Source organism: Eretmochelys imbricata, chromosome 14, assembly GCF_965152235.1.
Source record: "Eretmochelys imbricata isolate rEreImb1 chromosome 14, rEreImb1.hap1, whole genome shotgun sequence".
In the NCBI taxonomy this organism is placed as follows: Eukaryota; Metazoa; Chordata; order Testudines; family Cheloniidae; genus Eretmochelys; species Eretmochelys imbricata.
In genome coordinates this window covers 49,232,612-49,254,079 of record NC_135585.1, presented here as the reverse complement: position 1 = coordinate 49,254,079, position 21,468 = coordinate 49,232,612, and the positions used below count along the sequence as shown (strand labels likewise).

At 48.0% G+C, this 21,468-nt stretch overlaps 1 protein-coding gene across 3 annotated transcripts; it reads right to left on the bottom strand.

Annotated features, from left to right (window-relative positions):
* Positions 1-2,445: 2,445 nt before the first annotated feature.
* LOC144274520 (butyrophilin subfamily 1 member A1-like) lies at positions 2,446-20,992 on the bottom strand. 3 transcript variants are annotated; one of them, XM_077833394.1, is made up of 10 exons: positions 20,771-20,992; positions 18,439-18,558; positions 17,090-17,443; positions 14,834-15,115; positions 13,336-13,440; positions 10,564-10,584; positions 8,271-8,291; positions 5,530-5,550; positions 4,784-4,816; positions 2,446-3,119 (listed from the first exon to the last, which is right to left on the bottom strand). In XM_077833394.1, the coding sequence occupies exons 2-10, from the start codon at positions 18,536-18,538 to the stop codon at positions 2,611-2,613; spliced, it is 1,446 nt and encodes a 481-aa protein (XP_077689520.1). In that variant the 5' UTR covers positions 18,539-18,558; positions 20,771-20,992; the 3' UTR covers positions 2,446-2,610. The 3 variants fall into 3 exon arrangements, with proteins under 3 accessions (XP_077689520.1, XP_077689522.1, XP_077689521.1); XM_077833396.1 differs by lacking the exons at positions 8,271-8,291; positions 10,564-10,584 and adding an exon at positions 12,327-12,347; XM_077833395.1 differs by lacking the exon at positions 10,564-10,584.
* Between the last annotated feature and the right edge of the window lie 476 nt (positions 20,993-21,468).

The window sequence follows — 21,468 nt, the reverse complement described above, 5'->3', positions numbered from 1 at the left end:
GGCCAGGGATTCCACATGCCCACCCGGCTGCCTTCGCCATAACCGATACCACCCCACACACCATAGGTGCTGGCTTTTGGTTGTGCTGGTGAGTGCCGCATCCCGGCTCCACTCCCTTCCCCAAGGCCAAGCCCCCACTTTGCCCCACTCCACCTCTTCCTGCCCCCGCTCTGTCCCCTCCCCCTAGGTCCCCTTCCCCGAGTGACTCCTGCACACTGCTCACTCCTTTCTGCCCTCTCCTGCCTGAAGGATGAGAAGTGTGTGTGTTTGGCTCAGCCTCCCCCCAAAACTGACAATTTTCAGCATATTTATACACACACTTCCTTCATATTCTAGTTATTGAATGTGTGTCTATCATTGGTATCCTAACAATGTCATCATTATGAAAATAGTAATGAACGACATCATTACGTTATCATGAATTACAGTGTATTAAAATCATTACACTCAGCTACAAGCTGTCTTCAGTAACACCCCTATTGGCTGTGGGAAGAAGGTGGATGGGAGGCACAAGCAGTGGGGAGTCTTTCCCCTCTCCCTTCTTCTTTTCTCCTCTCCCTTCCTATCACTCTCCCTGCCCCTTTCCCTCCCTCTTATTTCTTCTCTAAGTCCTTGCTCCCTCCCCTTCCTGATGTTTCCCATTCCTTGCTTCCCATCCATGTCCATTTACCCATCTCTCTCTGCTCCCCACCTCCTGGTGGCTCTGTCTAGTGCCCGCAGAGGAGGTTCCCCCTCCTCAGGTAGGAAGGGTGGCCTAGTGGTTAAGACACAGGCTTGGGGCTCAGGTGTCCTGGGTTTGGTTCTCTGCTCTGCCACTGACTCCCTGCTGAGTCTTGGGAAAGTCACTTCACCTCTGGGTGCCCTAGATCCCACCTGCCAAATGATGCTACTGCTGACCCTGCCTCCTAGGCTGAATCCCTTCATGGCTGTGTAGTGACGGGGGAAATGGTGATACCAAGGTGAGTAGATTTGGGCTGAATTTCTCCACAGCCTGAGAGTGAGAGCCAGCTCCATGCAGGGGGCACGGGAGAGGGAGGGGCTCAGGCCAGCTCCGCATACAGAGGGGTCAGGGCTTCAGCCCTGCACCTTCTTCTGCGGTCATGGGCTTCTTCTTTCCCCCCACCCCGCCCAGCGTGGCTCCTGACGCGGGGCGTTTCCTTCCCCTAATGTGCCACTGCACCCTTCCAGCGCGTGCGCCGAGGAGCCCTGCAGCCTGCTGGGGCGATTTCAAAGGGCCCAGGGCTCCCAGCCGCTGCCAGCACTAGCAGGCACTGGAAGCAGCCGCGACTGGAGGCCCCAGATGTCAGGGGGTGGGTTCCTGTTTGTGGGTTGCTAAGAAGAGACAGACACCCCTCAGCAGCCCAGATTTAGGCACCTATTCATGAGAGGGGTGTGGCTCACGACACCCCTTCCCTCCCTTGTCGGCATCTCCCATTGGTTACCTTACATGGCTCCCCGCCTACTGAGCTGGCTTTTGTGAATCCCACTGTAAGGTACCTGTGTTGCCCATGGATTGTCTAGGGAGTTCAGGCCCCTGACTCAGCTCTGAGGGTCACAGTGCTGCTGTTCCTGTGATTGTCTCACTGCCTAAAAATTACTCACTGTGATGCTCAGCATTGCACCACCCGAGTCCCTTCATGGATTGCGCCATGTGTAATCAGTCACCTCTCAGCAGAGCACAGCTGAGCAATTCCTGATTGACACGGGTGTGCACAGGAGAGAGACCCAGCACAGGCTGGAGAGTGACACATCACACAGTAAAATCCAAACTCTCTTCCAGGAGGTGCGACATTCCCTGTCGGGGTTGAGAGGACACAACCAAGTTGGGAAGCAAATCCCATGACGCTGCCCCCAGCAACTGCAGCTGGGACATTAAAGTGGAACAAACAAGAATTGTTTGTAATGGTTTATTTACAGTAAGTAGCTGCAAAATAGCAAAGTAAAAGGAGCAGAGAAGGAGCTTTAATGACCGCAGGAGCCTGGCCAGGAGATCCCCAGCTACTGAGAACAGTTTTCTTTAGGGCACTAAAATGGCACCAATGGCCAGGAATTAAGATAGGGAATTAATGAGTGACAGTCTCACTTTCAGCAACACGTCATAAATCTCCCCGTCCCGCCCTCATTCCCTTTCTTTTCATACTGTCCGTTTCTATTCATTATTGTTCTAGCCCTCACTTTCCAAACCCTGGTTATTTTCCTGTGTCTCTCCTCCCTGTCACAGATCATCCCCCTTGGCTGCTCTCTTCTTTCCCTGATTTTATCCCTTCCCCAACTGCTGAGCCCAGGCTGGGAGACCCCAATGGGGTCTAAGGACACATCTGTACAAACCGCTCCCTGCTGCTGCTGCTTCTCCCCAGCCCCCCAAACCCTGATTGATTCATGCTGGGTCCCTGCCCAGCCCCCACCTCTGCCCCTCAGGGCCCCTCTGCAGCCCCAGGGGTTCCTCCCCCTCCCATCCCTGGGGCTGCAGAGAAGGAGGGGGAGGAGCTTCCAGGGGTCATAGAGATGAGGGGACAGGGGCTGGGTAGATGGGAGTCCTCCAAGGTCATAGAGACTGGGGTCCGTGAGGCTAGAGAGGCTGATTTCCGGTTCCCCCCTCTGCTGTGGGTCTCAGGGACGCAGTCGGAGCTGGGATCCTGGCCACACCCAGAGCCAGGGGCGGATTCTCTCCCCAGGGACGGAGCCCGGCGGGAAAGTGAAGATCGGGGCCTCGTCACCAGCATCGATAAATGTCACCTGGCCCCGGTCACAGTCCAGACAAACCCGGATCCTGCTGGGGGCCCGGCTCAGGGGCAGGGGGGTCGCAGGGGAGGTGAGAGCCTGGAACTGATCCCCGCACCGCCCCACAGCCCAGATCCCCCCCTCAGGGCTACGGCTGATCCCTCCCTTCCTCCCCACAGACTCTCTGGCCACCCCCACAGCCCAGTATTCCCCACCCTCCACCTCCCAGCAATGTCTCCCCGCGGTGAATCCCTCACAGCCCAGCACACAGAACACAGAGTCAAATCTCTCAGAGTTGTCGGGCAGATCCTCCTCTATGTATTCCCCTCTCACACTTTTCCCACCCTCAGACAGGACGAGTTGGGGATGAGCCGTGTCTGGATCCAGAGTCACATTCGCTGGGGAGAGAGAATCAGAGCGTGAGGGGCAGAGCTCGGCCCTGGGGGAGGGTTTGATGGGGTCAGTGACAGAATCTGCCCCAGCTGGAGAGTGACTCAGGGAATCTCCTTCCTCCAGGATTTACCCATCACCTCAGAGATCTCAGCACCGGGCTGGGGAGAGTCACTGCCCTCGCAGAGACGGGTCAGTGACGGTGAAAGAAGCAGATGGGCCAGGCCTGGGACTCAGAATCTTTCCCCTCCTTCCCCCACCTTTTCCCGGGGAGGGGACTAGAGACTCTGGCAGCCCCAGCAGATGGTACAACTCAGTGAATATTGACAGCGCTTCCCCCCACCCCACCTTCACTCTCACTGTGTCCCAGCTGCCCCTGTGCTGGACTTTGCTATGGGGCCTCCCCACTGCACCCGGCCTGCTCTGAAATGTCACAGCTTGGACAGCAACAGGCCACACGGTACCACAATTGAACCTGCCCAGAATGTCACTGCTCAGCAGCAGTCGCAGCACCCAAGTACATTAGCTTGGGACAGAGAGTGAGGGGGCTAAACAAGGGAAGGGGGTTCATGGTGGAAGCTACAAGTGTCGGTGGTGCCAGGACAGATTAAGGTTTTGTGAGGCCCTGGGCCACAGCAAGTGAAGGCCCCTTCCCACCCCTTCTGCCTGCAGAACCCCCACTCCCCACACTCCTGCTGGGGAAATGGGGCCGGGGTGCAGGGGCGTGCCCTGCTCTGCCCACCTGGTGCTCCAGCTGCAGAGCAGGGCAAGACCCCGCACCCCGACGCCATTCCCTGGCTGGAGTTCTGGGCGGATGGAGTGGGGCAAGCCCCCCGAGCCCTGACCCCACTCTCTGGCAGGAGCACTGGGCAGGCAGAGCGGGTTGGGGCACAGAGGCGCCCATTTTTCTGGGGCTCCTGGGCACAGGCCACATTGGCCCAGTGGCAAATCCGCCACTAGGGAGGAGGTACGGAATAGGTGGCTGGTGGAAAGAGGGGGCGGCTCATGCTAGTAATGGGGAGGCTGACTTGACGTCCTGTTTACCAGAGACAGGACCATGCTGGGGTCATGGTGGATGGAGAGAGGAGAAAAGACACAAGCTCACACCGGTGATCACAGGAGCTTCCCAGATCTGTATAATGGAGCCAGGGGAGCCCCTGTCTGTGATCAAGGCTCAGTTCCTCTGCTTGAGACAGGAGCAAGGGTCTCACACAGACAAAGTCCCTGCTCACCCAGTCAGTGTGGGGTCACTGCAGAGCTACTGGCTTTCTTCATGGGGGAAAAGATGAAGGAAGAAACAAAGGGACACTGGAGATCGGACATCAGCACGGGGAGACAGAACAAACTCCCCCTGGAGAAGTGGCTGTGGAGGTGATTGTCCCACTGGTTCTGTACAAGGGGTGGCAGCGGCTGGCACAGATCTCTGCAGGGCGCAGTGCACATGCGAGCGGTGGAGGGGCAGGAAGCATAGATTCAATATGCTATGGATTCAGTATGGTGTGGTAGGACATAGGCACAAACCTCACCTCAGCTTGTGATGCGCCGTGAAATGAAGGGTGCTGGGGAGGTCTGCCCTGAACTATCACATCCACTCCCATATACAAAGAAAATGAGGCACATTGCCTCATGGGAACGGGTATTTGGACATTGATAAAATATGATCTTTAATTACCTTCTTCTATAGGTGCCACAGATCTTCTCCACCCTAAAACCAGGAACATAATTAGAGAGGAGAGCAGATCTGAACACGTATTGCATAATCCAATATTGTACAAACTAATACACTGAGGGAAAAAGAAAGTTATAAGTTCATCAGAACCTCCACTGGACTGCATGAGTGTGTCTCTCCCAGGGTGGATCTTCACTGCAGAGTTAGTCCAGAATCTTACCTGGCTGTTGCCCCAACCTGTTTAATGCGCAAGCACAAAAACTCTGACTCAAGTTTGGTGGTGCTTTGCACCCAGGTTAGCTGGCAAGACTTTGGGTAGAAGCTAGAGCCCAGGTATCACTTTACTTCAGGTTGGTTACATACCTACTCTGCAGTGTGGAGGGAAGATAATCATCTCAGGTGCTGATAGTCCACCAGGGCCTTCACACAATTCCTCCTGGGCCATATTTTTTTTTGGCCAATACCTACTTTACTACTGTATTGCTTATCAACTTTTCAAATTAGCTTTTGGTGTGAAATTCATCCAGTTTAGTCTTTCCCCACATTTTATAAAGTTACATTAACAAACAAACCCCAAAAGAATGATGATGATAAAAAAGCAAACAAATAACTAAAAAGATTTCCTATTGCAACAATTTTTAAATTTAAATTTAAAAGCAAACAACCCCACCACAATTAAACAAACAGCCACATGAGTCTCCAAAATGGTACAAAAAGTTTCATTTCAAAGGAAAGATAATGATACTTACTTATCTCGTTATCTCGTTTCTCTGAAAAGGAAAGAGAAATAAATTTTTTAGGCATTTCCCTTTTCTTATGTTTTATTTGTCTTTATCATCGATACGACAGTAAAGCCTGAGAGAAATCAACATCTTCTTCAGGACATCAGACAAGAGGATCCAGTGGTCCCTTCTGGTCTCACACACATGTGACTCTATTACATCTCAGTTTTTCAAATTAGCTTTTGGTATGAAATCTCTCCACTTTAGTGGTTCCCCACATTTTATACAATCACACTAACCCTTCCACAAAAGAATAATAATAAAAAGCAAGTAAACAAAAAAAGGTTTCATATTACAACACAATTGTAGAAGTTAAATTTTACAGCGAACTCCACAACATTTTAACAAACTGCCCCATGAAGATCCAATTACAAAAAAAAAGTCCTTTTCAGAGTGTGGATAATGACACTTATCAATTTCTATATCTCGTTTGCCTAAAAATTAAACAGACAGACACATAATGTTTGTTAGGAGTTTTGCTTTTTTTATGGTTTATTTCTCTTTATCATCACTGTGACAGGTAAGACGGATTATTTCTATTCAATCTCTTCTTCAGGAAATCAGACAAGACCAGTGGTGCCCAAACTTTTCCGATCACTCCCCCCTTGCAGTAATGAAATCTGTCTGCGCCCCCCCCTTCCGTTACTGCACAGTTGACTCAGCAGAGGTGCTTGGGCTGAAGGGGGAGCTGGGGACGGAACTGGGGATGGGGGAGGAGCTGGGGCTAGAGGCAGAGCTGGCCTGGGGGAAGGGAGGGAATTTGGTAGGAACTGACCTGGGGGCGGAGCAGGGGGAGGACTGGAACTGTGGCAGGAGCCGGAGCTTAGTGGGGGGCAGGGGGCGGAGCGCAGCTGCAGATGGGATTGGATCTGGGCTGGGGGCAGAGCGGGGCTGGGTGGGGCTCCCTCCCCTCTCCCCATGAGGGCTGGCAGGGACCCTGCCTTGCACCTGTTCAGGGCTGGTTTAAGAGAGGGGATTTAGGGGCTGCAGGCCAGGGCCCCAGGCAAAGGCGGGCCCCCGCGAAAAGATCTCCAGACCACCAAAAGTGCAGATCTTTTTGCAGGGCCGCCTTAGCCCAGGGCTGTGGGCTGCAGCCACTGAAGCCCCTGCATTCCGGCCCAGCCTGGCGTTGGCGGGGAGGCGGCTCTACACGCTGGCATGTCATTCCCCCCTCCGCTGGGCTGGAGCTGCGCGTGCCGGAAAGCTCAGTCCCACACGCTTCCTTGACTTGCAGACACCGCCCCCGCAGCTCCCATTGGCCAGGAATCACAGCCAATGGGAGCTATGTGGGGTGGTGCCTGCAGGCAAGCACAGGACAGAGTATGGAGCCACGTGCCCCCCCTCCCCAGGGCCTGCACCACCAAAGGGGAGCTGTCCCAGGTAAGCGCCCTGCACCACAACCTCCTGCCCCAGCCCTGAGCCCTCTCCTGCACCCTAACTCCCTCCCAGACCCCACACTCCCAACCTCCTGCCCTGAGCCCCTTCCCACGCCCTAACACCCAGAGCACACCCCCACCCCAGCCCTGAGCCTCCTCCTGCACCCTAACTCCCTCCCAGACCCCACACTCCCAACCTCCTGCCCTGAGCCCTCTCCCGCACTCCAGTCCCCTTGGTACCAGCCTGGAGCCCCCTCCTGCATCTGAAAGCCCTCATCCCCAGCCACACCCTAGAGTCCACAACCCCAGTCAGAGCCCTCACCCCCTTCCACACCCACACCCTGCCCCAATCCACAGCCCCCTCCTGCACTCTGAATCCCTCATTTTTGGCCGTACCCCGGAGCCTAGGGGGCCCCACAAACTCTAATAGTCCCAGGCCCCCAGAAGAGTTAATTGCGGACCTGCACCCATTTGAATTTCCTCCACGTGCCCCTAGGGGCCTGCCCCACAGTCTGAAGACCTCTGAACTAGAGGATCCAGTCATCCTTTCTGGTCTTAAACAGTAAGACTCTTTAACTGTATTGCTTATCAATTTTTCAAATTAACTTTTGGTGTGAAATTCATCCTCTCTAGTCTTTCCCCATGTTTTATAAAACTATATTAAAGTTGACCCCCGCCCTCCCCCCCCACACATCTTCCCAAAAGACTGATAATAATAACAAAGTAAGCAAACTAAAAAGGCTTCGTACTGCAGCAATGTTAAGTTAAATTTAAAATCAAACACCTCCACCACTGCTACACAAACTCCCACATTAGAATCCAAACTGGTACAAAAAGTTTCTTGTCATAGGAAGGACAACGACACTTATTTCTTTATCTCATTTGTCTAAAAATTAGAGAGAAATAAATAGATATTTTTGTTAGGTGTTTCCCTTTCCTTATGTTTTATTTCTCTTTATCATCAATATAACAGTGAAGGCTGAGAGAAATCAACCTCCTTTTCAGGACATCAGAGAAGAGGATCCAGGGCTCTCTTCTGGTCTTAAACTCGGTGACTCTATTGCTTATCAGTTTTTCAAATTAGATTTTGGTGTGAAATCTACCCAGTTTAGCACTTCCCCACATTATATACAATTACATTAAACCCCACAAGAAAGAATAATAAGAAAAAGCAAGTAAACAAACAAGGGCGTTTGTATTGCAACAAAATTGTAAAAGTTAAAGTTAATATCAAATAACTCCAAACCATTTAAACAAACTCCCACATGAAGATCCAATTCCCGGCCCCTGCCAAAAAAAAATCCTTTTCAGAGTGTGGATAATGACACTTACCAATTTCTATATCTCGTTTGCCTAAAAATTAAACAGACACATAATGTTTGTTAGGTGTTTTCCTTTTTTTATGGTTTATTTCTCTTTATCCTCACTGTGACAGTTAAGAAGGATTATTTCTATTCAATCTCTTCTTCAGGAAATCAGACAAGACCAGTGGTGCCCAAACTTTTCCGATCACTCCCCCCTTGCAGTAATGAAATCTGTCTGCGCCCCCCCCCTTCCGTTACTGCACAGTTGACTCAGCAGAGGTGCTTGGGCTGAAGGGGGAGCTGGGGACGGAACTGGGGATGGGGGAGGAGCTGGGGCTAGAGGCAGAGCTGGCCTGGGGGAAGGGAGGGAATTTGGTAGGAACTGACCTGGGGGCGGAGCAGGGGGAGGACTGGAACTGTGGCAGGAGCCGGAGCTTAGTGGGGGGCAGGGGGCGGAGCGCAGCTGCAGATGGGATTGGATCTGGGCTGGGGGCAGAGCGGGGCTGGGTGGGGCTCCCTCCCCTCTCCCCATGAGGGCTGGCAGGGACCCTGCCTTGCACCTGTTCAGGGCTGGTTTAAGAGAGGGGATTTAGGGGCTGCAGGCCATGGCCCCAGGCAAAGGTGGGCCCCCACGAAAAGATCTCCAGACCACCAAAAGTGCAGATCTTTTTGCAGGGCCGCCTTAGCCCAGGGCTGTGGGCTGCAGCCACTGAAGCCCCTGCATTCCGGCCCAGCCTGGCGTTGGCGGGGAGGCGGCTCTACACGCTGGCATGTCATTCCCCCCTCCGCTGGGCTGGAGCTGCGCGTGCCGGAAAGCTCAGTCCCACACGCTTCCTTGACTTGCAGACACCGCCCCCGCAGCTCCCATTGGCCAGGAATCACAGCCAATGGGAGCTATGTGGGGTGGTGCCTGCAGGCAAGCACAGGACAGAGTATGGAGCCACGTGCCCCCCCTCCCCAGGGCCTGCACCACCAAAGGGGAGCTGTCCCAGGTAAGCGCCCTGCACCACAACCTCCTGCCCCAGCCCTGAGCCCTCTCCTGCACCCTAACTCCCTCCCAGACCCCACACTCCCAACCTCCTGCCCTGAGCCCCTTCCCACGCCCTAACTCCCAGAGCACACCCCCACCCCAGCCCTGAGCCTCCTCCTGCACCCTAACTCCCTCCCAGACCCCACACTCCCAACCTCCTGCCCTGAGCCCTCTCCCGCACTCCAGTCCCCTTGGTACCAGCCTGGAGCCCCCTCCTGCATCTGAAAGCCCTCATCCCCAGCCACACCCTAGAGTCCACAACCCCAGTCAGAGCCCTCACCCCCTTCCACACCCACACCCTGCCCCAATCCACAGCCCCCTCCTGCACTCTGAATCCCTCATTTTTGGCCGTACCCCGGAGCCTAGGGGGCCCCACAAACTCTAATAGTCCCAGGCCCCCAGAAGAGTTAATTGCGGACCTGCACCCATTTGAATTTCCTCCACGTGCCCCTAGGGGCCTGCCCCACAGTCTGAAGACCTCTGAACTAGAGGATCCAGTCATCCTTTCTGGTCTTAAACAGTAAGACTCTTTAACTGTATTGCTTATCAATTTTTCAAATTAACTTTTGGTGTGAAATTCATCCTCTCTAGTCTTTCCCCATGTTTTATAAAACTATATTAAAGTTGACCCCCGCCTTCCCCCCCCCACACATCTTCCCAAAAGACTGATAATAATAACAAAGTAAGCAAACTAAAAAGGCTTCGTACTGCAGCAATGTTAAGTTAAATTTAAAATCAAACACCTCCACCACTGCTACACAAACTCCCACATTAGAATCCAAACTGGTACAAAAAGTTTCTTGTCATAGGAAGGACAACGACACTTATTTCTTTATCTCATTTGTCTAAAAATTAGAGAGAAATAAATAGATATTTTTGTTAGGTGTTTCCCTTTCCTTATGTTTTATTTCTCTTTATCATCAATATAACAGTGAAGGCTGAGAGAAATCAACCTCCTTTTCAGGACATCAGAGAAGAGGATCCAGAGCTCTCTTCTGGTCTTAAACTCGGTGACTCTATTGCTTATCAGTTTTTCAAATTAGATTTTGGTGTGAAATCTACCCAGTTTAGCACTTCCCCACATTATATACAATTACATTAAACCCCACAAGAAAGAATAATAAGAAAAAGCAAGTAAACAAACAAGGGCGTTTGTATTGCAACAAAATTGTAAAAGTTAAAGTTAATATCAAATAACTCCAAACCATTTAAACAAACTCCCACATGAAGATCCAATTCCCGGCCCCTGCCAAAAAAAAATCCTTTTCAGAGTGTGGATAATGACACTTACCAATTTCTATATCTCGTTTGCCTAAAAATTAAACAGACACATAATGTTTGTTAGGTGTTTTCCTTTTTTTATGGTTTATTTCTCTTTATCCTCACTGTGACAGTTAAGAAGGATTATTTCTATTCAATCTCTTCTTCAGGAAATCAGACAAGACCAGTGGTGCCCAAACTTTTCCGATCACTCCCCCCTTGCAGTAATGAAATCTGTCTGCGCCCCCCCCCTTCCGTTACTGCACAGTTGACTCAGCAGAGGTGCTTGGGCTGAAGGGGGAGCTGGGGACGGAACTGGGGATGGGGGAGGAGCTGGGGCTAGAGGCAGAGCTGGCCTGGGGGAGGGGAGGGAATTTGGTAGGAACTGACCTGGGGGCGGAGCAGGGGGAGGACTGGAACTGTGGCAGGAGCCGGAGCGTAGTGGGGGGCAGGGGGCGGAGCGCAGCTGCAGATGGGATTGGATCTGGGCTGGGGGCAGAGCGGGGCTGGGTGGGGCTCCCTCCCCTCTCCCCATGAGGGCTGGCAGGGACCCTGCCTTGCACCTGTTCAGGGCTGGTTTAAGAGAGGGGATTTAGGGGCTGCAGGCCAGGGCCCCAGGCAAAGGCAGGCCCCCGCGAAAAGATCTCCAGACCACCAAAAGTGCAGATCTTTTTGCAGGGCCGCCTTAGCCCAGGGCTGTGGGCTGCAGCCACTGAAGCCCCTGCATTCCGGCCCAGCCTGGCGTTGGCGGGGAGGTGGCTCTGCACGCTGGCATGTCATTCCCCCCTCCGCTGGGCTGGAGCTGCGCGTGCCGGAAAGCTCAGTCCCACACGCTTCCTTGACTTGCAGACACCGCCCCCGCAGCTCCCATTGGCCAGGAATCACAGCCAATGGGAGCTATGTGGGGTGGTGCCTGCAGGCAAGCACAGGACAGAGCATGGAGCCACGTGCCCCCCCTCCCCAGGGCCTGCACCACCAAAGGGGAGCTGTCCCAGGTAAGCGCCCTGCACCACAACCTCCTGCCCCAGCCCTGAGCCCTCTCCTGCACCCTAACTCCCTCCCAGACCCCACACTCGCAACCTCCTGCCCTGAGCCCCTTCCCACGCCTTAACTCCCTCCCAGACCCCACACTCCCAACCTCCTGCCCTGAGCCCTCTCCCGCACTCCAGTCCCCTTGGCACCAGCCTGGAGCCCCCTCCTGCATCTGAAAGCCCTCATCCCCAGCCACACCCTAGAGTCCACAACCCCAGTCAGAGCCCTCACCCCCTTCCACACCCACACCCTGCCCCAATCCACAGCCCCCTCCTGCACTCTGAATCCCTCATTTTTGGCCGTACCCCGGAGCCTAGGGGGCCCCACAAACTCTAATAGTCCCAGGCCCCCAGAAGAGTTAATTGCGGACCTGCACCCGCTTGAACATTCCTCCTAGGGGCCTGCCCCACAGTCTGAAGACCTCTGAACTAGAGGATCCAGTCATCCCTTCTGGGCTTAAACACTATGACTCTATAACTGTATTGCTTCTCAATTTTTCAAATTAACTTCTGGTGTGAAATTCATCCTCTCTAGTCTTTCCCCATGTTTTATAAAGCTATATTAAAGTTGACACCCCCACCCCACACCTTCCCAAAAGACTGATAATAATAACCAAGTAAGCAAACTAAAAAGGCTTCGTACTGCAGCATTGTTAAGTTAAATTTAAAATCAAACACCTCCACCACTGCTACACAAACTCCCACATTAGAATCCAAACTGGTACTAAAAGTTTCTTGTCATAGGAAGGACAATGACATTTACTTATTTCTTTATCTCGTTTGTCTAAAAATTAGAGAGAAATAAATATATATTTTTGTTAGGTGTTTCCCTTTCCTTATGTTTTATTTCTCTTTATCATCAGTATGACAATGAAGGCTGAGAGAAATCAACCTCCTTTTCAGGACATCAGAGAAGAGGATCCAGGGCTCTCTTCTGGTCTTAAACTCGGTGACTCTATTGCTTATCAGTTTTTCAAATTAGATTTTGGTGTGAAATCTACCCAAATTAGCGCTTCCCCACATTTCATATAATTACATTAAACCCCACAAGAAAGAATAATAAGAAAAAGCAAGTAAACAAACAAGGGTTTCTTATTGTAACAAAATTGTAAAAGTTAAATTTAAGATCAAACAACTCCAAACCATTTAAACAAACTCCCACATGAAGATCCAATTACCAAAAAAAAAAAGAAAAAAAAAATCCTTTTCAGAGGACGGATAATGACAATTTCTATATCTCGTTTGCCCAAAAATTAAAAAGAAATACCCATATTGTTGGTTAGGAGTTTCCCTTTTCTTATGTTTTATTTCTCATTATCATCAATACGACCGTTAAGACTGAGAGATTATTTCTATTCAAACTCCTCTTTCGGAGATCAGACTAGACCAGTGGTGCCCAAACTTTTCCTGTCACACCCCCCACTTACCAGTAGTAGCGTCTCTCTCAGCCCCTCCTCCCCCCTCCATTACACCACAGTTGGCTGAGTCCAGGAGCTTGGGCTGAAAGCAGAGCTGGGGATAAGGGAAGAGCTGGAAATAGAGGGCTGGGAGTGGCGAGGGATTGTGGGCAGAGTTGGGCTGGAGGCAGGGCAGGCGGGGAGTGGAGCTGCAATTGGGTGGGAGCTGGGCTGGGGGGACAGTGGAGCATTCTTCTTCTTTTTTTAGGACCAGATCAGCAGATCACACGTTCTTTTTATGTTAAATTTCTAAATTGCCCTTATTTATTTATTAGAATAAAACCTTTACAGTATATTTCTCCCTCTGATATTTACCTTTCATTTTAAAGAGAGAAACAGTGAGGCCAATGAAACCAAACAAAACCACCAGGGTCACACTCAGCGCCACCATCCAGGGATTTACCCTCGGGAAAAAGGGATCTGAAAAACAAAACACCCAGGGCTTCCCTTAGTTTGGAAGTGGTGACTAAAAGCAGATTTTTTTTTCATACAAATACAGAAATAGTACCCAACTGGATTTGTGTGAGCTAAGAGTGAAAGAATGGCCATGTCCACACTACACAAAAGACCAGAAACTGATTTTAAATATGGCTCCAATCAACAGAGCTTTACCACTGATTTATCCTTGAAAACACAGCCCTGATTTGATTCATTACTACTCAGAGGGCCATAGAGATCAGGGGCAAATTCTCTGCTCATAAAACCCCATTGATTCCAATAGGGTTATACCAGAAAAGGATTTGGCCCTTAACAGCAAGCAATATTCAGAAGCTGCCAGATTAATTAGCATATTTTTGAAAAATCCACTGTTACCTCCTTATATTGGGAAAAATCATAATCACAATTTGTCCAAACACTTGTGCAGCAAATTAACTAATTTCCATTTGCTCTTCTTGTGTTCACAGTGATTCAGTCATCTAAACAGGATGGAATTTTCAAATGTGCCTGGTGTCTTTTCCACACATGGTTTGTGCTCTGATTTAGTGAACCTGGGCCAACCCTCTTATGGGGTCATTCTTAAATTGGTTCAAGAGTTGACAACATATCAGGGTTGCACCAATTTAAATAAATTGATGCACAAAACCTTAAATCATAAATCAGCTTCATAGTGCTCTATCTCCATTTAGTTGAAGTTGATAAAAAACTGACTGAAGCTAAATCAATAAAGGGCACTCTGAAATTTATACAAGGAGTTTTCACACAAGCAGGTGGCATTGCTTAACTAGTTAATCAGTGCATCTTTTGTGTGTAGACAAGGGGTAAAATGAGTCCTCTAGTGGATCCAGACCAAAGTAATTAAGGAGCACAAGTCCCATTGAACATCAGAAAAACAATATCACATGACTTAGGTGATATTTCACACAAGTAATGAAGTTGGTGAAGTGAACAGATCACTAGAGCCCTGTGTGGATACAAAATTGGTATCCGCATCCAATCTGCAAACCCCCCAAAATGATGAGGGTATCTACGGATATATATCTGTGGGTTTACAGGGCTCTACAGATCACAATCAAGCCAGAGTACAAAATTTATCACATTCCAAAAAATTAAGGTGAATTTAAGGTTACAGGAACCTACTGAATCAGTGGATTGAATGAAAGTTTCCTCTCAAAACGTGTATAGTCTGAATACTCACAATTAAGGGGATCAAGTTGCCTAAACTGTGACCCTGTAAAGACACCAGCCTCCCATAGTCTGTGTTTGTACGTGGATTATGAAATATCCATCACATATGTTTCAGTTCTTTTCTTCCTATATTTTGTTTGGTTTCTAGTGGTGGTGAGTTCAGTGTGGGGTTTGGATGGTAACTGACCTGCTATATAAACTGCCGATTCCTTTTCTTGATTGAGAACGGTGTTCCTGATGCAACAGGACAAGTTTTGGTTTGAATGTTCTGTTACAATGATCGCAGTTTCTGTTTCAAACAGGTTGTTATCTCCTGTGGATGTTTTTGCAGAGAGTGATGGTAAACATCGCCCATTGAAATCTTTCCACAACACCTCAGGCTCTGGGTACCAACCAGCTGATCTACAAACCACCCGAATCCCTCCATCTTGGTGACCCTCAACAGAGATGAGAGGAGCAGAGCCCAGACCTAAGGGGAAAATATATAAGGGTGTTAATTCCATACATTAATTTATAAAGCAGAAGGGATGAGGGACAGTTTGGGGATCCGTCACTCACATGAGAATGCACTAATTCATGCGGGTAGTCAGTAGAAGGGATAAATGAATACTGGAATGTCTGATATCCCAGTGCTCATGGACACACAAAAATGTGAACAAATATATAAAATAATTTCACTGAGTCAGTGGGAGATACTGTTGGCTCAAGACAGGAGCAACTGAGTGCTGAGCACCTTTGGAGATATGACCACGTAGATACCTGAATAGGATCTGAACATTTGAAACTCTGAGAAATATATCTATCTAATGCACTAATTATTTTTTTAAATCAAATTGGCATATGATTATGATATAATTATGTAGCATCTTGTGCAAGATGTGTCAAATAAGGTGTCAATGGAAGAGTTATGATTTGCTGAATAAGATTGTCCTATTCGAATGCATGTATCATTTTTGTATCTGGAGTTATGAATATTGACTATCCATCTGTATTTCAAATGTTATTGTTCTGGGTAACACCCATAACTAGCCTTTCAGGTACAACAGTGAAGAAGTTAGACAGGGCGAATGGCCCATCAGCGAAAACAATGAGCCATGGAAAAGTCTTGTCCTCACCGTGGGACACTTCAGACAGCCTATGAATAATGGCTGCCATGACTCATCAAGAATGCGGGTGCATGTGACTAGATAACATAATACTGAATTCCTTTTTGGTACCTATATTTTTCCACAAACTGGGCTGGGAACCTGGCTTGGAACAAAGGGGTTCCTGCCGTATGAAAGAAACTGTAAAAGGTTGAAGTGACATCACCAATGGGCCTCACTTTCCCCATAACTAAACTCCTGGATATACCTCTGGAAGAGTACACACTTTGAACTGGGGAAGTGCTGGTCCCAGGTGGGAAAGATGGAAACCCTGCCTATGTATGAAACATCTACAAACTGCTTGTACTATTTAACAGGGTGAGACACTGTTTGATTCAAACCTTGTGTGGTATATTAGGCTTAGACTGGGTTTTTGTTTATTTGCTTAATAATCAACTTTGATCTGTTTGCTTTGATTTATAATCTATCTTTCTGTAGTTAATAAATCTCTCTCTCTTTTTTTTTTTTTTTTAAACGTAAAACAGTGTGGTTTGAGAGAAGTGTTTGGGCAAAATCTCAGCTCAGTTAACAAAGATTTTCTGAATATTCCTCTCCACACTGAGGGAGGGGAAAACTGGGTAATTGTAATAATCTTTACTGGTCAGGTTTTTGACCAGGGTGGGTCCCAGGTTGGGGTGCTGGGATGTGTTTTGGCTGAAGCCTCGCTATTGTTGGTTCATGAGTGCCTGGCCAGATGCATTCATGAACACAGCTGGGTGTGGTCCCGCCTCTGGATGTTGGTGTGAGTGCAAGTGTGGAGGGCTTTACGGCTTGCCATAATGTCACAGTGCAAGAGGGAACCCAGATTGGTGAGACAGGGGCTCAGCTGTACCCCAGTTCCAGGTGGTACCCCGGGGAGAAATCATCACACCCACCACCACCATCACCATTATACAGTATCAGCAAATAAGAACACTCCATTTCATTTTAACTACACCCCAAAGCAACAACCAACCCATTAGAAGGCCATAAATGTCTGTCAGTCCTACCTTAGCCACACATCCTAGAAATGACTGCAGAGCAACTGGAAAGCCATATTTGTAGAGAAGTCCTTTCCCTCTTAACTGAAGACCCCTTTTGGAGTCAATCAAGATTGGGCAAGAAAGTGTCTTGGCCATCCTGAAAATGTGTTTAATAACATTTTGGGAAAGTTTTCAGCATATTTTCCCAAGTATGAAAGTGGCTGTTTGCTGAAATTTAGATATGCTGTGTTATGGTAAAATATTTCACAAGTAGGGAGTCACAGTTGTTGTAATAGGAAAGACCACACAAAGCTAAAACTGACACAAGGCACTGACCTGCTATCCGCAGTTCCAATACGGCTTCTTCATAAAAAGTATCATCTTGAACAAAACAGAGGTATTGTCCTTCATCAGAGGGTCTGATATTGAGAAGCCGCAAGTGAACATTTCCATCTGTGAGTCCGGCTTTCAAAAGCACTGTCCTTCCCCGATACTGTGGCACCTGCTCTTCATACTGATCCTTCCCATCACGGTACAGGTGCACAACGCTTAAAAACTCAGAGCGGAACCATCTCATCTCCATGTTTGCAGCACTCATCCGGGGGGACAGGTGACAGGGTAACACAATGTCCTCACCCACAATGGCAGTGACAGGGTGATCAGGTCCAATCACTGTGAATTTTGCTGAAACTGCACCAGGACAGCAACAATAACAAAAAGCAGGTCAGAGGAAAATGGCAATTTGATATGAAGGACACGGCCAAGAGGTTCCATTTCAGACAAACTTTCCAAAAACTTCAGCCAGGGACAAACACCTGGCATGGAACATTTCAGCCTGAATGCCTAAGAGAAAGGAGCGCTCATGGGCAGTGGGACTGGGGCTCTAAGAACTCAGCCTGCATGTATGGCACAGCACACAGCATTGAGATGGGGCTTGGAGCTGATAACAGGATTGGATACCACATTCTAAACCAGGTGGGTGTAGAGGTACATCCCAACCAATGCTAGGACACACCTTTCATGGCTTTGATAGACTTCCTATTTTCTATTGTGAACACTAACTTCAGAATTGTGAAGTGGGATATTCAATATTGGTGAACAGAATTGTGGGGAGAACATAAAACATTCAAGTTAACTTCCCAACTCTCTCCCTCTCTCTCTCTCATATGTATATTATGGGACTACCATGCATATAATGCCTAATAATACAGTGTACACGACACCTAACATATATGGATTAGCTAACAGGCCCAATTAAAAAAAGTCACACAACATCATTATATTCTGGTTTTTCTTTTGTTTTTGTGCACATTAGTCTCAAATTATGGCTCTTATTTTTTTTTTTTACATCTGAAACCCACTAAGTTATTTGATTTTCTTATTTCTTATTGTTATTATTAAACTCTTCAGTAAGTGTCCATCAAATTCCCTGGGCATCTTTGACAATCTTTTAAAAATACTTGTGTGAAGAAACAGACCTGGGCACTATCCCAGGAGCAAATAAAATCACCCAGGAGCAACACAATCAGGGCAAAAATTGAATAATGAAGGTGCTGATCTTGCTGTGGGGTGAAGTTTACACACTGTGAGTAGTTACATCGACTCTGAGTGAAGCATGTTGTTAAGGCACTTCAGGGGCCTAAATTAATCCCCTAAGATACAGCAGACACAGTGCGGATTCCTACCTGATTCCATCTTGTGAACATAAGAAGTAAGGAAGAAAACAATAAAACCAGGGAGAGGGGAGCTGGCTCTGGAGCTGTGGCAGAATGAGAGAACCTTCATCTTCTTCACTGGAACTTGATCTAGAAAACAGGAAGAAGGAGGAAAAAACTTTCCATAGTGAGCATAACACTGACTAACATTAAATTATTAAAGTCAAACATTAAAGAAGGCACAGTGAATAAAAAAGGGACAAATGCATTGTTAAGTGAACTCTTTCATATTTGGAGTGAGAACAGCCATTGCATTAAAATTGAAAATGTGTTTCCTTTATGGGTCTGATTTTTTCCCATCTCTACAAAACCCACATTAAAAAAAAAAAGTCATAGCAGCGGTGAAGTTGGCAGTAATTCCATCAATGGAGAAAAAAGTTTTAAGGAATGAGAAAGTGTGTGTGTGAGAGAGAGAAAGATTCTTGTGTTGTCTGCAGTGGCACTTGAACAGTTTTTAAAGTGTGGGTGCTGAAAGCCAGTGAAACTGCCCCCAAACTTTTCACCTCGTGCCCCCCTTACCTCTCTCCATGGCCTCCGCCCCCTCCCCTCAGAGCTGGGGCTGGGACCAGGGTTGTGTCTCCAGGAGTGCAGGGACACAGACAGGGGTCAAGGGGCTGAGGCAGGTGGCGGACATGGGGCCAGGAGTGGATTCCCCACATGCGGGGCCAGGAGGGGAGCCCCAGGCACAGGACCGGGAGTGGAGCTCCATGTAAAACCTGGGGACGCTGTAATACCCCCCAACGCACCTGCTTCCCGTGCCTATGATTGTCTGGTCTTGTAGCTTTGATAAGCTGTAGAACTGCATAATTGCTTAATTTTATTAGTGCATCCATGAAGAATGCGGTATTTGGGAACATATGCAAGTTGTAAATTGTTGTGGTTGTTTTGTACTTTATCATGTTTGTTTCCTTATGAAAATCAATCCAAAAAAATCCTCTCCTCCCTCCTCCTCCTCCCCCCACCCCCCATCATGCACACACATAATTGAAAAAAATCACAATTGGGTCAAAAAATATAAGTGATTGACTTAAAAAATCAATATTTTAAAAAATACATTTTGAGTTCCTATTTTTTGCCATTTGGTTTCTGAGCCCTGACTGTGCACTCAGGTCTTAATCTTAAACTTTGCCCTCCAACCATAAAAGCTAGAAATTCATTTTTACTTTAAATGAAATTTGAGATTCTCACATCAACTCATAACTAGAGCATTCGGGCTTTCAGAAAATTACCGAATACTGTGAGACTTAAAATAAAAATCACAAAAAGTTATGAGAGTTGGCAACACTGCAGCTGGTCAAGAATGTTTGAACAAAAATGATTTTTTCAATAGAAAATGGCTTTTAGACTTTTTTTAAAAAACTGATGATTTCCTATTATTTTAATGTTTCTAATTTTTCAAAGAAATGATGCTAAATGAAAAAAATATTTCAAATTGATTCAAAATGAGAAACCCTAATCAAATGGAATAAAAACATTTTATTCGCCCATCCCTTATCCTGTCTCAAAGGAGGAAAGGGAGCAAAAATGAAAACGGAAAAAAGAAAAACTAAAATCTAATTTTTTGTTCAATAATACGTGATTGAAATTTGAAAAATAAGCAAATTGTTTTAAACAAAAACATAATTTGTAAATAGCTGTACTCCGACAGGTTTCTTCATGATATTGCCCCTTGAATGGCTTTTCACACAGGAGAAGATAATTTGTTACACAATGTATAAATTTCCCTTTTTTAGTATGGCCTGAAGTCCCTACTCAGTGACACTCTTGAACACAGGATCAACTTGAGACACATGCTCACTTCCCACTGAGTTCAGGAGGAGAAAAGGGGGCAGTTTTCTGCTTCGATTGATTCTGAGCATAATTTTATTTTTTACAAGAACAAAAGGATTCACACCCGCCCTGCAGTCAAGAGGCAGAAAACTGCAATGAGAGCACAGGCAGAAAACTAGATTGATGGCCGCTGGGTTTGGTGCAGGAAATTTTCTGTATTCAAAATAGAGGAAGTTACAGATCTCCCCCAAGAACAGTCTTGGGCCCACTGCTCTTGAATAAAATTCAGCAAAACAAAGAAATGACGAATTCAACAAGCTGTAAAAGTCTCGTGTTACATTGCTGTGAAAACAATCCGCAATGTATGTGACAGTCCATCACTTTCAATGTAGATGCACTGTCAAGTTCCCATAAAGAGAGAAACAAATTCTCACAGGATTATTTACTCCTTGTGTTTTGAATAATCTGTCCAAGCAATAAGGATCGTGCATTAGACGTTAGAAACAGTCCTTCTGGAGCAAAATTAACCCACCTGGTTGGGTCTTCTGAGCAGTTTAACATCTCCCGGGTGTGGCCAGACTTGGCTCCTCTGGCTGGGACAGTCCCATGCTCGGTGACTGTTCCCGTCGGTCTCGGAGGCGGCTCAGCTCATTCTGGCGAGCGAGGAGCTGCAGTTTTGTCTCGGGGCTTCTCCGGGGAAGGTTGTGAACAGAAACAGGGTTTGTTCCGATCGATAAACGTGTGCTCGGGTCGCGGCCTTCGCCCGGGGACAGTGAAAGTAAAACTGGAAATTGCCTCAGTCCAACCCCTGTCCCGGGGGGAGGGGAGAGTCTCCTCTTAAAGACACAGCCCCAGTCCCGCGGGGCTGCCAGTGGTGGGGGGGACCGGAACTTTATGTTTACAAAAGGGGCTTTGTTGGTGGTGGGGGGGGCGTGGGTTGTTGCTATTTAGTTTATTAGACTCAGCAAAAGCAGGAAGCAGATTCTCTTTGAAATCATGCCTGGATTCAGGTAACTGGGTCACCTGAACAACGGACTCTGCTTTTCCTGAGCCCAGATGGCCCCCAGGACTCCCAAGGGAAGGGTGAGCTAGTGACGGGCACTGCAGTTAGGCTGGTCATTTGTGCGATGTGATTTGAATGCTCTTGTGCTTTATCTGGTTAAGAGAAAGAGCAATAGTGTGTTGGACGTGAGCAAAGAGTCTCTGTGTGTGTGAAGGGGCCTGTCTACA

Excerpts from the sequence above, each read along its gene's own strand:
- LOC144274520 (XM_077833394.1), bottom strand. The coding sequence starts at position 18,538 with ATGAAGGTTCTCTCATTCTGCCACAGCTCCAGAGCCAGCTCCCCTCTC. Across the intron at positions 5,551-8,270 it reads CAAACGAGATATAGAAATTG|AGAAACGAGATAACGAGATA; the intron begins GTAAGTGTCATT and ends TTTCCTTTTCAG. Across the intron at positions 4,817-5,529 it reads GAAACGAGATAACGAGATAA|GGTGGAGAAGATCTGTGGCA; the intron begins GTAAGTATCATT and ends TCCTGGTTTTAG.